The sequence below is a fragment of the Atractosteus spatula genome, chromosome 8, assembly GCF_055471065.1.
Source record: "Atractosteus spatula isolate fAtrSpa1 chromosome 8, fAtrSpa1.hap1, whole genome shotgun sequence".
Taxonomy (NCBI): Eukaryota; Metazoa; Chordata; class Actinopteri; order Semionotiformes; family Lepisosteidae; genus Atractosteus; species Atractosteus spatula.
Window position 1 is genome coordinate 1754456 of NC_142713.1, and position 15653 is coordinate 1770108.

Genomic DNA, 15653 nt, shown 5'->3' on the forward strand with positions numbered 1-15653 from the left:
TGTCTCTCTGTGTCTCTCTTCTGTCCTCTGTGTGGCTCTCTGTGTCTCTCTCCTGTCCTGTGTCTCTCCTGTCGTTTTTCTCTTTTCCACTCTCTCTTGATGGTCTCACCCCAGCTGCACTGTATCCTAATGAATCTCTTCATGTCCTAAAGCTTCTTCTCTGTTTCTTTTTTATTTACAGTAACAAGGCTCCAAGGCTCCTGCTGTGACATCTCTGTCTACTGAGGAAAAACATATTTTTTAAAAAAGTTTTTTTTAAAAAACAGAAATTTAATTATATATCGATCTAAAAGCTCTTCAGCAATTCATAAACTGTCTAGATTGGGTGGAAGGGTCATGACCCAGTTGCCATGCGCGTTGCCACGGTGACCGGCCTTTCTAGCCCCTCCCCTCTCCGCCTTCTATTGGTCCTGCTGCTGTGGCTCCTTCCCCCGTCGCCGTGGAGAGGCGGGGGAGGGGGTGGGGGAGTGGGTGGGGCTTCTACCGCCTGCCCCGCCCTGTGCAGCTGCTCCAATCAGGCCAGTCGAGTGATCTGCACAAGGCGGAACCTGGAGGAAGTCCCAGAGAGCATCTCCGTCAACACTAGATACCTCAACCTGCAGGAGAACTCCATACAGGTGTGTGCTATACCTGTCCCCTGTATATACACTCAGTCAAGATCAGATACTTGAAGTCCACACAGGTGTGTGCTATACCTGTCCCCTTTATATACTGTCAGTCAAGATCAGATACTTGAAGTCCACACAGGTGTGTGCTATACCTGTCCCCTTTATATACTGTCAGTCAGGATCAGATACTTGAAGTCCACACAGGTGTGTGCTATACCTGTCCCCTTTATATACTGTCAGTCAAGATCAGATACTTGAAGTCCACACAGGTGTGTGCTATACCTGTCCCCTGTATATAGACTCAGTCAAGATCAGATACTTGAACCCCACACAGGTGTGTGCCCTTTTAACCTCCCTCTCTCCCCTTCCTCCTGCCTCTCAGGTGATCAAGTCCGACACCTTCAAGCACCTCCGTCACCTGGAGATCCTGCAGCTCTCCAAGAACCACATCCGCCAGATCGAGGTGGGCGCCTTCAACGGCTTGCCCAACCTCAACACCCTGGAGCTCTTCGACAACCGGCTCACCCTGGTCCCCTCCCAGGCCTTCGAGTACCTCAGCAAGCTGCGCGAGCTCTGGCTCCGCAACAACCCCATCGAGACGCTGCCGGGCTACGCGTTCCACCGAGTGCCGTCCCTGCGGCGCCTGGACCTGGGCGAGCTCAAGAAGCTGGACTACATCTCGGAGGCCGCCTTCGAGGGGCTCATCAACCTGCGCTACCTGAACCTGGGGATGTGCGGGCTGAAGGACATCCCCAACCTGACGCCCCTGATCCGCCTGGAGGAGCTGGAGCTGTCCGGGAACCGGCTGGAGATCATCCGGCCCGGCTCGTTCCAGGGCCTGGTGTCGCTGCGCAAGCTGTGGCTCATGCACGCGCAGGTGTCGGTCATCGAGCGCAACGCCTTCGACGACCTCAAGAACCTGGAGGAGCTGAACCTGTCCCACAACTCCCTGCACTCCCTGCCCCACGACCTCTTCACCCCCTTGCACCGGCTGGAGCGCGTGCACCTCAACCACAACCCCTGGGTGTGCAACTGCGACGTGCTGTGGCTCAGCTGGTGGCTGAAGGAGACCGTGCCCAGCAACACCACCTGCTGCGCCCGCTGCCACGCCCCCCCCGTCCTCAAGGGGCGCTACATCGGGGAGCTGGACCAGAGCCACTTCACCTGCTACGCCCCCGTGATCGTGGAGCCGCCCACCGACCTGAACGTCACCGAGGGCATGGCGGCGGAGCTGAAGTGCCGGACGGGCACCTCCATGACCTCGGTCAACTGGCTGACGCCCAACGGCACCCTGATGACCCACGGGTCCTACCGGGTGCGGATCTCCGTGCTGCACGACGGCACGCTCAACTTCACCAACGTGACGGTGCAGGACACGGGCCAGTACACCTGCATGGTCACCAACTCGGCCGGCAACACCACGGCCACGGCGGTCCTCAACGTCTCGGCGGCCGACTCCACCAACAACTACAGCTACTTCACCACGGTGACGGTGGAGACCGTGGAGAGCGGCGCGCAGGAGGAGAACTCGGCGCGGCAGGACATCAACGAGACGTACGTGGGGCAGCCGGCCCCCACCTCCTGGGCGGGCATGGCCCCCACCTTCGCCACCCCTTCCTCCTCCGTCTCCGCCTCCTCCTCCTCCTCCTCCTCCTCCACGCGCTCCCCGGAGCGGGCTTTCACCGTGCCCATCACGGACGTGACGGAGAACCTGTCGGGGCTGGACGACGTCATGAAGACCACCAAGATCATCATCGGCTGCTTCGTGGCCATCACCTTCATGGCCGCCGTCATGCTGGTGGTCTTCTACAAGCTGAGGAAGCAGCACCAGCTGCACAAGCACCACGGGCCGGCCCGCGCCATCGAGATCATCAACGTGGAGGACGAGATCGGGCCGGGCGCGGGAGGCGGGGGGAGGGAAGGGGGGGTCGGCGGGGGTAGTGGGATCTCGGGCGGCTCGACTCTCCACTCCCTGGGCGGCGGAGGAGGGGGCGGCGGGATCGGCGGCGGCGGCGGCGGGGGGGGCGGGGGGATGAGGCTGCACCACTCGGAAATCGTCACCGTCCCGTCCCTGACCCGGACGGACCACCTCAACCACTACTTCAAGGCCGCGCACCACTTCAACAACAACGTCATGGGCGGCGGCGGCGGCGGGGGGGGGCCCATGGGCGTCATGGGCCTGGGGGTGGGGCCCGGCGGGGGCATGCTCAACAACAACAACAACCCCGCCCCCTCCGGCGCCGGCTCCGCCTCCACCGCCCTCGGCCAAGCACAGCCCGCCTCCCACTCCATCTCCTGCTCCTCGGGCCTGGCCCCGCCCCTCTCGTCCTCCGCCGCGGCCAACAACAACAACAATCCCTCCCTCACCTCCTCCGCCCCTTCCTCCGTCTCCGTCCCCTCCTCCCTGCCCCTGCCCCTGCCCCTGCCCCTGCCCCCCCTGGGCCTCCATGGGTCCCTGAAGGCCCTGATGGGACAGAGCCAGAGCCAGCAGATCGAGCCCCTGCTCTTCAAGAGCGGCTCGAAGGAGAACGTGCAGGAGACGCAGATCTGAGACGGAGAGAGAGAGAGACGGAGGGAGAGGAGAGAACAGGGAGGGAGACTCTTACGGATTGGGACCCTGGCTTTTTTTGGGGGGGGGAGGAGGGGGAGAGGGGCGCCCAAGAACGAGACGAGAGAGAGAGAGAGAGAGACATGGGGGGAACGTGGACACACGTGGACCGCAGTGACGGGCGGACCTGTGTCTGCTGCGGCACCCGCCGGCGTGGCACGGGGCCTGCGAGAGAGGGAGGAGGAGATGGCTGGGCAAGAGATCAAACACAAGTACTGACTGGACACTACACTTCAGTCACACCGCACTGAGAGAGAGAGAGAGAGAGAGAGAGGGGTCAGTGCAGACGCCTGTGCTGAGTGGACACTGGGGAAAGCCTTTGTGCCAAAGCGAAATTCGCCCCATCATTCACACGAACAGGGAAAGAGTACGTGCCGTTATCAGAGGTTCACGTGATGAGAGACGGTAGTGGGGGTACAGGCCATGACGGCTGGTTTGTCACACAGCCCCTGATGTCTGTTTGTTACCGTCACCCAGTGTTGAGCCTTATCCAATGGGATCTCTCCTGAGAGAGACAGACACGCAGTACAGCCAGCAGTGCGGACACAGAGAGTAGAGTACATTCATACACAGTGCAGCAGGGACACACACACACACGCACACGCACAGTACAGCAGAGACACACAGTACAGTACACATACACACACAATGCAGCAGAGATACACAGTCCAGTACACACATACACAGTGCAGCAGAGACACAGTACAGTACATACATACACAGTACAGCAGAGACACAGTACAGTAAACATACACACACAGTGCAGCAGAGACACAGCACAGTACACACATACACGGCACAGCAGAGACACACAGTACAGTACACACATACACAGTACAGCAGAGACACAGTACAGATCACAGTACACATAGTTCAGTACAGACACGCATAACACAGTTCTGTACATAGAGTACACACAAAAAGTGTACTACAGGTGCACACACTACAGAATGGATGCATATAACGCAATACTGTATACACACAGTCCAGATTTGTACACACAAAGTGAGGTACGGACACATGCAGTACAGCACAGACACAGTGTATTATCCAGTGCGGTGTAACCGGTCCGAGTTCAGGACACAGAAAGAGTCAGACGCAAAGACGAATGCGCCTCCTTTCTCTCCTCATTTCTTGTTTTTCTGGGAGCTTGGAAGAGAAGCCCTGCTCTCCCCTGGCCTCCTCTCTTTCTCTGGGAAACTCGTTGTGCACCGGGGCAAGCAACGATGAACAGATGCGGGAAATTGCCGAGGACCACGTCAACGAAGAAGGTTGAAAAAAAAACCACGGACAGCGAATATATATAAATACATCTATTTTTCTTTTTAAAGAAGAATGCTGTCAGTCTGGAGTCAGTCAGGGAGACAGCAGCTTACAGGCAGAATTAATTTCAAGACTTGGGCGGCCGAGCGCCGGACTGCCTTTGTTATTAATATGATTCTGATTAATCGTCATTTCTTTCTGGGGTTCGTTGGTTTGGAAAATGGACACAAACGGTTCAGGGGGTGGATAGGGGAGGGGAGGGGAGGGGAGGCGAAGGAGGGGGAGGGAGGGGACGGGAGAGAGAGAAATTGATTAAAGGGGGCTGTCTTGTGAATGCCGATCCTGAGCCCCCACCGACAAACCTCCCTCCTTATGTGGAAGACTGATATTCCCGGGGGGAGGTAGTAGGCCGGGCGGAATGATAAAGTAAGGGCGACGCAGCGTGTGAAAGTTAAGACAAAGTGCTTGTGCTGTTGTTGCTGCTGTTGTTGTTGTTCCCCATTCCTGCTGAACTGCTGCTCTGAGCTGTGAAGATGGCGTAATCTGAACACAGACACACAAAAAAAATGTTTTGGAAAATGAAGAATAATTCAGATGAACCAACGGCAAAGCCAAGGGGAAAAAAACAAAACAAAACACGAAATTTCAATTGGACTTGCACCGAAATCTTAACGCCCGTGGAAAAACAAAACCTGTCGACCGGCCGCCAAACACGTTAGTGAAGCCGGACTCCAGAGAGGCGGAATTCGGAGGCACTCAAGATGGCGGCCGAACCATCGCTCTGCCGACACGCGGCGGAGAAACCGGAACCGGAAGCCTCCCGACATCCGGGCTCTCTGCGCGCCAAAAACACCGGAGCGGGGCGTGCGCGCGTCTCCCGGGGCGACAGCAGCAACGGCAACAGCGCGCGACTCGCGCTCCCTCCTCCCTCGGCGGCGTCGAATTATAAATAGAAATATATTTTTTAAAAAAAAGGTTGGACGAACTAGCGGCTGAGAGGTGTATTCTGGCTAGTGTGGTTTATTATCGTTATTACCGTTTTAAACAAACAAAAAAAGGTCTAATAATACTTGATTCACGATGAAATCTGCAATTTAAAAGAGAGAGAGAGAGACGTGAAGTAACCTTCACCTGCAAATATCCGAAATCATCGCCCAGTTTATCCGAGGCGTGTGGAAGACGTGAAAGGGACATTGTTTTGTTTCTGTTTTTTTTTTTTTGCGTGGGGGATAGGAAGAGATCCGATGGGGACAGGGAGAGATGAAGAGACGACGTTCGTGTGAGTCCAATTACTTTGTTTTTGCTTTTTTTTAGGAGAAAACGGTTTGGACAGACAAACAAACACGACAACCTTAAAGACCTGGGAGTTGCGGAACATTTCTTTAAAAAAAATATGAACATGATACTATTACTGTGTGTTTACGTTGATCATTTCCTTGGTTTTCTTAACTTTGTTCGATTGTATGTGTTTTATTATTATTTTTTTAAATAAGGTAATGTTGCATTTCTCACTGTACCGTTAAAATGCTTAACAGTTGTTGCGAGACGGGCTCTTTGGAGGAGGAGGAGGAGGAGGAAGGGGGGGCTGGGACGTCACTGGGCGGGGACGGGCACTGCGAGGGGCCGTGACGTCATCGCGCGGCGACCCCGCCCCCACTGCGCTCAGAGAAGGGCGGCTCTCCGGAAGCAGCTCTTGGTCTCTCGAATGCTTTCTCGTTTCCTTCACGTGTAAAAGCTGCGAGTTTTGACCCCTTCCCGAGTGAGAGGAAGGCACAGATCTTGCAGGGGGGGGGGGGTGAGAGAAATTAACGCCAGTTCAGAGGGGGAGGGGGCGGGGAGAGTTCTACATAGTGAATGACTTAAAATGCAGATTTAAGACTATATATATATATGATGGACCTTTGTTGACTATATGGAACTTATAACTTTTTCTTTTTTAAAAGGGATTCTCAGTATGAGTTTTTGGTTTGGTTTTTCGTGTGTAAGTGGGGGTGCGGGGCGGAGGGGGGTAGTTTTTCTAATTGAGCGACTGCGGGCTGGGCCGTCTCAGTTTCGAGGGCGCTGCTTGTGAGAGATGCGTTTGACTTCGGCCTTATTTCCAGAGGGGTTGAGTGCTGGGGAGCTGGAGCCTATGTTACACCAAAGCGCCAGGGGCCGAGGCCGAGAGGAGCAGGAGGGAGGTGGGGGTACCTGGCGCTGGGCGGGCAGCGCGTGGTTTGGGTGCCTGCCGATCTGCCCGGGACTGTCCGCTGAGATCGGGGCCCGAGGACGCGCTGGGGGATTTAGAAGGAATAAATAACACCCCGCCCTGGATGTACGCAGGCGTTTTCAGGCCTGTATTTCACCCTCCCGGAGAGATGCGCGCCTGAGAGGTAGGACGGAGGAGCCCTTCATAGCCGGGTAGGGATGTGACGTCCACCCGCTGCTGCCTCCCGCAGCGCAGTTCCCTTGCAGTTCGCCCGTCCTCGTCCATTTCTCTCGTTCGCTGCCGCAGCGGGGTGTGATCCATGAGCGGGCGCGTCTCTCACGGGCAGACCGGGCTCGGTCTGGGGGCAGGATTTGGCTCGTCGGCTCCGGGGAGCGCGAGAGGGACGCAGGTTGGGTCCGAAATGTATCTGCTGAAAGGTGGATATTTATTTCCCGTCATTCTGTTGCCGTTCTTTTCAGTTTGTTGGGCTGCCGTGGCGCTTCTCTCTTTTATCCCGCCGTGCTGTCGCCGGGGACGCTGGTGGGGCTTCTGCGTGGGTGAGTTTCTCCTGCGGGGCGGTCCTTCTCGTTCCGAGGCTCCGCAGTTTGTCTTGCTCTCTGTCTCTCTCTCGAGGGAGGGGCTCGGAGGGTTGACCGTAAGGGCAGGGGAGCAAGTGCGTAAACGTGTCCCGGCAACGTGGCGGCCAGACCGTTGTGACCGGGCCTAACGTCCCCCTCGCGGGTTGAGAGTTGAAAGGGCAGATCGCGGTAGGGGGGAGGCGGTGACGGGGCTGCAGGTCGGGTGGGGGCTGGACCGTGCTGTAGAGCCATGTCTGTCCGCTCTGGAGCGGCTCAGGCTGGTGATGTTGGGAGGGTCGCTGGCAGTGCTGCGCGAGTCGGGGCGGGTGTGACTGGTGCACGATGGGAACCTCACTGACAGCACTGTAAAACCTGTAGTGAATCTTGAACACCCTTTAAACTGGGATCGCACCTCTGTCTTGAGTGGTTTTCACAGATCAAGCAGCCTTTTAACCTTTTGGGTCACTAATTAAAATTGAATTCCAAGTGGCTGGCAGTGATATTTATAACTATTATTATTACTAATAGTAGCATTATTAATCTTATAACACTTAACTATAATTCATCAAAGACACCCTTGGCTCCCCACCTATCTGCAGTGGGACTGGTGTCTCGGCAGGGATCTCTCAGTGGGTTTCACCAGACTCCTCAAAACGTCTATGTTACACTGCTTGTGTACAGCACAGTTCAGGGTGAAGTCTGGGTGTATAAACCCTCAGTGTCACACTGCTGAGGTAGAGCACAGTTCAGGGTGAAGTCTGGGTGTATAAACCCTCAGTGTCACACTGCTGAGGTTGAGCAGAGTTCAGGGTGAAGTCTGGGTGTTGGTGTGTATAAACCCCTCAGTGTTACACTGCAGAGGTAGAGCACAGTTCAGGGTGAAGTCTGGGTGTATAAACCCCTCAATGTCACACTGCTGAGGTTGAGCAGAGTTCAGGGTGAAGTCTGGGTGTTGGTGTGTATAAACCCCTCAGTGTTACACTGCTGAGGTAGAACAGAGTTCAGGGGGAAGTCTGGGTGTTGGTGTGTATAAACCCCTCAGTGTTACACTGCAGAGGTAGAGCACAGTTCAGGGTGAAGTCTGGGTGTATAAACCCCTCAGTGTTACACTGCAGAGGTAGAGCACAGTTCAGGGTGAAGTCTGGGTGTATAAACCCCCCAGTGTCACACTGCTGAGGTAGAGCAGAGTTCAGGGTGAAGTCTGGGTGTTGGTGTGTATAAACCCCTCAGTGTTACACTGCTGAGGTAGAACAGAGTTCAGGGGGAAGTCTGGGTGTTGGTGTGTATAAATCTCTCAATGTCATAATGCTGAGGTAGAGTTCAGGGTGATGTCCTCGCCACTCCCCACTACCTGAGCTGAAGAGAGTTAGACTGATGCACTGAATCAGGGGCCACAGTTTCACACCGTGTTTCTCCGTGTGCGATACAGAGAGGTGCCCAGGTCCTGAGCTCTGTCTGGCTGCAGCTCGGTTCTTCAGCCACAAGGCATCCGTCAGCCTGGTCTTGACAACAGTGCGAGAAATCAGTTTGACAGCAAGAGCCAGTACAAGGCTATCACGAATGGCTGGAGCTATCCAGCCGCCTGTAACTTAAGACAAGGTTTCTGATCCCGTATTGTAACTTAATTGAGTGTTGAAGGTGAAATAACGTGCCCCTTTTCTGCCATGAATGGCTCAGCCCAGGATCTCTCTATCCTGAGACAACAGTGGCCCTTTTCTGCCTGGGACCTTGTTAAACCTGGATGAGACCACCTAATAGCAGTCATTCCATACAGGGATGCAACATCTTATTGCTGTTGCTGTCGGTGTGTTCAGCCCTTCATTTTTATCCTTATTTCAGCAAACGTGTGTGTGTGGGAACTGTGTGCCCCATCTGTGTTCCACTGCACCGTCCTTACTTAGTGTCACTGTGATTACTTACTGTCTGCACTGGAGCTGTTTCTCTCGTCTGCTGTGTGAGGGACGCGTATATGTTAGCTGGCCTCAGGCTTATTTGAAATCGGATCCGAGAGATGTTTTTTCATAGCCACAGTCCCACAGACCCAAGGGGAAACTACGCTGGGGAAACCTCAGACAGCAGTGGGTTAAAAAAAGTGCTTCGTCACGCTGTGAGAATAAAAATTCTCACAGCACTGGCATCGTGCTTGGATGCCAGTGTTGCAGACGAGAGAGACACTGAAGACAAGTCTGGCTTTTAGAGTTTCTTTCCTGTAAAATAAATTGCTGTGCCGTTCCACCTCGGTGGACAGTGCCAGCTGTAACTCCGGAAGGTCGGGGGCTTTGCCAGGATTGGCGCTCGACTGAAATTTTAAGTCTGGAACGCTGAACGTTGAAGGTGAGAAGGATTTTTTTTTTGTTGGCAGAAGCAAAAAGTTGAACCTAGGAGCAGGGTGATACAGTAAACAACTAGCTGGCGTGTTCAGACAACGGTGGCACAAAACTGCTCCATAGAGCATGGAAATCTGACATTTGTACACATGAAAGACCACGCCCCTGGTAGACCACGTGCCTGATGGACCATGCACCTGGGATACCACACACCATACCACGCGCCTGGGAGACCACGCACCTGGGATACCACACACCTGGGATTCCACGCTCCTGATAGACCACGCACCTGGGATACCACACTCCTGATGGACCACGCACCTGGGATTCCACACACCTGGGATTCCACACACCTGGGATTCCACACACGTGGGATGCCACGCGCCTGGGAGACCACACACCTGGGATACCACACACCTGATAGACCACGCGCCTGGGATTCCACGCACCTGATAGACCACGCACCTGATAGACCACACATGTGGAGACTCCCCTCTGGGCCCCGGTCCTCCTCCCTCCTGCTGCCTGATGATTCACAGCGCTGCAGCAGGTGACGGCACAATGCGTCTATCGGGCAGAGCTGTCGAGCCCTGAGCAGAGAAAGACGGTTTGGTCCTCACCCCACCCGGCGCCTTAAACGACTCATCCTCAAATCGAACGCTGGCTAGATGTGGCGTCAGAGGTCACCGCGCAGGAAGACGCAGCTCACCGGACAGGGTCGGCCATTCCTGAGCCTGCGAGGGACTTTCGCGGCTGGCTTAGATTGAGCCAAGACACAGACACCAAACTTGTAGCCCTTTCTCTTTGCGCCTTTTTCTCCTGGGTTTATTTAAATACTCGTTGTTATTCTGCCACGTCTTTACATAGCGAAACCGTGGCCCAGGTGAAAATAAACGTTCGGCCTTGCCGCAGGTTCCTCCCTCTTGACAGATTCCAGTCGCGAGTTTGTTTCGTTTCCGGTTCCAGTTGGAAACCGAGTTAGAAGCCTGGAGGTTGTCCGGGGGGTAGAAGCAGAGATGAGGGGGCGCTGTTTGGGAAGAAGAGGCACCGAAAGAAGCAAAGGCAGATGGCCAGTACCCTGAAGTGACTACACTCCCCCTTCCTAGCCAGCCCAGTTTGGAAGGCAGATCTCGCACGAGCCCAGGAAAGGGGTTGTGATCTGTATCTTTTTCGGTGCTCATGTTCCAGTAAAGTGGTCTGGAGTTTCCTTGGGAGAGCCCATTCTGTGTGAGGGGCAGGGCCTCCAGTCCTGGTTGTGCATAGCGAGGGTTTTGTCTAGCTGGTCCAGTCGAAAGAGTCGGGTTGGCAGACATGGGGGACCTGGGGCTTCTTTGATATATAGTGATACTGTTACACCTGCAGCACTAACACCTGATTGTGTGCATCAACATGTCTATACTTCCGTGCTTTTACAGTAGCCCATTTTTGTAACTGGATGGTTGTATTGTACAGGTACTAGTGCTCCTATTCTAACAGGAGTGTTCTACTGGACTGGGACTGTAGCTCCTATTCTAACAGGACTGTTCTACTGCACTGGGACTGTAGCCCCTGTTGTAACAGGACTGTTCTACTGTACTGGGACTGTAGCCCCTAGTGTAATGGGGACTGTAGTTCACCTTATTACACACCAGTATGGGCCAATGTATCCATTACAAAGCTCCATATCTATAATACAGGAAAATTGGATCAGTATTTTGGTCAGTTAGAGGTTCACTGATCACTGACTGTGTCGCCTGCATGACTTCACTCCTCATGCCTGAGGGAGTTTCTGCCATTATATATCAACGGAGACGGGGTCGAATCGGAAAGTGGTGCAGGATGATGAAGTCGAGGTATCGATCACCACCTCCACTGAGGGCCAGACGGTGTGAAGGGTGAGGCAGCGTAAGACGGTCTCGCAGGGTGGCCACTGTTTCGGAAATCTGGATGAGGGGAGATAGAGAGGGAGCCGGCGTGCGGGGCGAAGGCGGTGAGGGAGGGAGGGAGGGAGGGAGGGAGGAGATGAGGACAGCAGGGGGTACAGAGGGAAAAACAGGAAATAGGAAGTCCCTCTCCTCCGCCCACTTCCTGTCTCCTTCCGGGCGTTTTTTGTTCAGCCTCCTCCTGGGAGGTAGGAGACGAGTTTGCTCCCTCCTCCTCCTCCTCCTCCTCCTCCTCACGGTGACATCGCGATGACCCGTCTCTTGCCTGAGCTGTCTTTTTAAAATTGTTCGAAAACCATTTGTGTTACATTTCTGATTCTCAGTATTATTATGATTATCGTGGGGGGTGGGGGTGGGGCGGGGGGGGGAGGGGGGGCTTGTGGTGGAAGGCTCTTACCGTAGGCAGCCGAGAGAGAGGGACACTGTTACAGGAATTTGTGCCAAACTTTTCTGATCAAAGAATCTGTATGTGCCATAACTGATCGAAACTTTATGGAATAAAATTGACATTGTTGTTTTGTACAAAACACCCATGGAGTCCTTGACATTAATCTGTGTGTGTTGTTAATGTCCGTGTGCATCCTGTCTCGAAGAAACGTGTGAGTGTGTCTGCTCATGCTTAGGAGCAAAGGAGCCACACCTCTTCAGTCATCGCATGGGGCCAGCTTTCAGGGTGAAGATTGACACGAAGACCCAAGATCGACTCTGGGGAAGAACACAGGCGCACAGCGGGTGAGAACAGGGCAGAAACTGCTGTACGCGGAGAGCGGCGGGTGTCTGCAGTGAGCCGCTTGGCTCTGCTGCCGAGGCACGTCTCCTGGGATCCTTCAGGGAATGTCTGGGCGGCTGGGTTAATAATCCACGGATCGGCGATCCACGGGGATCCGCGCTGACAAGTCGGAGAAGTCGACCCGCGCAAGGTGTGGTGCGCCGAGCTGGTTCCCTGGGCTTGTTCGAGAAAGTGGCTCGGATCGACTGAGACCGGGAAATGGATGAACACCGAGGGGCGGAAGAGAGAAATGTTTGTACGTCTGCACCCATTGTTTTCCATCATCATCATTATCTTCGTCGTCGTCATCATTCCACACGTATTCTAACTACTTTATGCAGTGCAGGATTGTGGGGGAGCCAGAGTCTATCTCAGCAAGCAATGGACACACACACACACACACACACACACACACACACACACACACACACACACACACACACACACACACACACACACACCAGGGCCAGTTTTCCCAGAAGCCAACTAACCCCCCAGCATGTCTTTGGCCTGTGGGAGGAAACCAACACAAACCTGGGGAGAACATGCAGACTCCACGCAGAGCAGCCAGTTGATCCCAGGGTCCCAGCGCTGTGAGGCAGCCGTACACGCTGGCCGTAGGGACTGCTGCAAGGCGGCCTCCTGCTCTCCTACTCTACCCTCCTAAACACATTTACACACGCTACACACACATTTACCTACACTCGTACATAAACACATTTACACACGCTACACCCGTTCATATACTTACACTTGTGCGCAAACAAATTAACATAGACTACACACATGTAGATATTTATCCATTCATACACACACGCACATCCAGATATACACAAATACATACTCTTTGTGCATAGAAACGTATTCACATGCACTTGTAGATACACAGATGACAGTGTGTATACACATGTACTCATATCTACATAATATACACACATACATACATTTTTATATACTATATGCACACACATTCACTCATAAACACCCTGCATTCATCTTCACAGTGACATCCTTACACATGTACTGTACACACGCACGGGTTGCTCGTTAAGATAAGTGACCTATTCAGGCAGTGGGTTCATGAGGCTCTGTAGCCTGGAGCAGTGTCTGCACACGATATGCTGTTAATGTGGGCATGGATGCATATGAAGGATGTTAAAATCTTTTGGAAGATTGCTGGGCAAGTTTCCGTTGAGCAGGAGATGAACGTTGGAGAAGACGACGAGCGTTCGGTGAAAACCTACCACCCCACCTCCACATGTACGTTTTTAAGAAAATGCTGTAGAAGTTTTGGATATGTGATGCTGATGAATTGATCATCCACGAGTGACCATCATGGTGCACTCCGGTGACTGATGTTTGCACCAGCACTAAGTGAATTCACTGGGGAAGGGGTTTCGTTGTTGAATGTCAACCCTGGTGAAACTCAAGACCGAAGAACAGAGGAGAGGAACGATATCTCCCCCTTAGCAGGAGAATGACGCCTTTGTCCCTTCGGTCCGTTGGGAGCTCATATAGAGCGGATGTGACGGTCGGTCGTGAATGACCGGTTCATCCACATGACACCAGTCATGGGCTGACTGACCACAGCTGGGCTCTCCAGCAGTGGGGCCCTTTCCTCTTCGGCGATGAATCATGGGGTCTTGGGTGTTGTCCTTCCCCGATGGACGTCGGGGTGTGTGGGGCACAAGTGCGCAGCAATAAGCTCATGTTCGACAACTGGTGTCGACGACTTCGACATCAAGGTGAGAAGGTCTTGGTGGGAGAGCTAGTCGCTCCACAGCTCCTCTTGTTGTCACGCCCTCGACACCTAGAGGGCGCTCCTACTCTGTCCTGTTCTTAGTTTCCCTGTGCTTTTTCTGTGCTTCCAGTGTGTCTTTGTGTGGGGCTATATATTTCCGGGTCACCCTTTGCTCCTGGCTCAGCATTGAGGGTTCGGATGTCTTGAGACCCGCCTGGCACCAGGTCGTCTCCTCTGCAGCCTGAGGGCATCAGTTTCTACCCGACATTATCTGACCCCCTGAGCCTGGGCCAACCTCCATGTTGCCCCTTTTTGCCGCTACGAAAAGGGTCTTGATTGCTCTCTTTGTCATTCCCTGGCACACCCCTTCCGACATCCGTGACACCTGATGGCACAGCTCTACAATCTGGGCTCATCCTGACGGGGCAACAGCCCAGCAGGACAAAGGAAGCACATCCTCATGCTGTTGACAATGATGAGATGAGAAGGAAACGGGTCATATATGTCCTCTTGGTCAGACTTGAACCCCACTGAACATGACCAGTGAACAGACGCACACTTCTCCAGGAGTCGGAGACCAGCAGTCAGGCACAGGCTTGTCCAGGACTCAGAGACCAGAGATCAGACACAGGCTTGACCAGGGCTCAGAGACCAGAGATCAGACACAGGCTTGTCCAGGACTCGGAGATCAGACACGGGCTTGTCCAGGACTCAGAGACCAGAGATCAGACACGGGTTTGTCCAGGGCTCAGAGACCAGAGATCAGATACAGGCTTGTCCGGGGCTCAGAGACCAGAGACCAGAGATCAGATACAGGCTTGTCCGGGGCTCAGAGACCAGAGATCAGATACAGGCTTGTCCGGGGCTCGGAGACCAGAGATCAGACACAGGCTTGTCCAGGGCTCAGAGACCAGAGATCAGACACGGGCTTGTCCGGGGCTCAGAGACCAGAGATCAGACACGGGCTTGTCCGGGGCTCAGAGACCAGAGATCAGACACGGGCTTGTCCAGGGTTCAGAGACCGGAGATCAGACACAGGCTTGTCCAGGGTTCAGAGATCAGACACAGGCTTGTCCGGGGCTCAGAGACCGGAGATCAGACACAGGCTTGTCCAGGGCTCAGAGATCAGACACAGGCTTGTCCAGGGCTCAGAGACCAGAGATCAGACACAGGCTTGTCCGGGGCTCAGAGATCAGACACAGGCTTGTCTGGGGCTCAGAGATCAGACACAGGCTTGCCCAGGGCTCAGAGACCAGAGATCAGACACAGGCTTGTTCGGGGCTCAGTGACCAGAGATCAGACACAGGCTTGTCCAGGGCTCAGAGACCAGCGATCAGGCCCTGAGAGAGCAGTGGACACACATGCTCGTGAATTTCCGTGTAGACCCCCCTGTGGATCAGCCCTGCTGATGAAGGGTGTGAATCAGCCTAACGAATTGACCTCTTGCGTTGCGTGTTCACAGAAATGCCACCTTCTGCAGGAGCGGCTCTGTCGCTTCCCCCGACGGGGCCTCGGTGAGTCTGTCGCGGTGCAGAACAATTACCGTCTCCTGTCATCACCAGACCCCCGGCGTCCACCTGTGACCGGCACGCTCGGTTAACGCAGTATTAATGGAGCGCGGGGTGCTAACCCAACAGGGGCTGTGGAGA

General features: G+C 54.2%; 1 protein-coding gene across 4 annotated transcripts; it reads left to right on the forward strand.

The window, feature by feature from the left end:
* The first annotated feature begins 350 nt into the window (after window positions 1-350).
* Window positions 351-3159, forward strand: lrrc4ba (leucine rich repeat containing 4Ba). Of its 4 annotated transcripts, XM_088923262.1 has the most exons (4): window positions 351-617; window positions 991-2498; window positions 2625-2739; window positions 3085-3159. In XM_088923262.1, the coding sequence occupies exons 1-4, from the start codon at window positions 351-353 to the stop codon at window positions 3157-3159; spliced, it is 1965 nt and encodes a 654-aa protein (XP_088779388.1). The 4 variants fall into 4 exon arrangements, with proteins under 4 accessions (XP_088779388.1, XP_088779387.1, XP_088779385.1 ...); XM_088923261.1 differs by having other exon boundaries at window positions 991-2843; window positions 2955-3159; XM_088923259.1 differs by having other exon boundaries at window positions 991-2833; window positions 2945-3159.
* Window positions 3160-15653: the final 12494 nt, after the last annotated feature.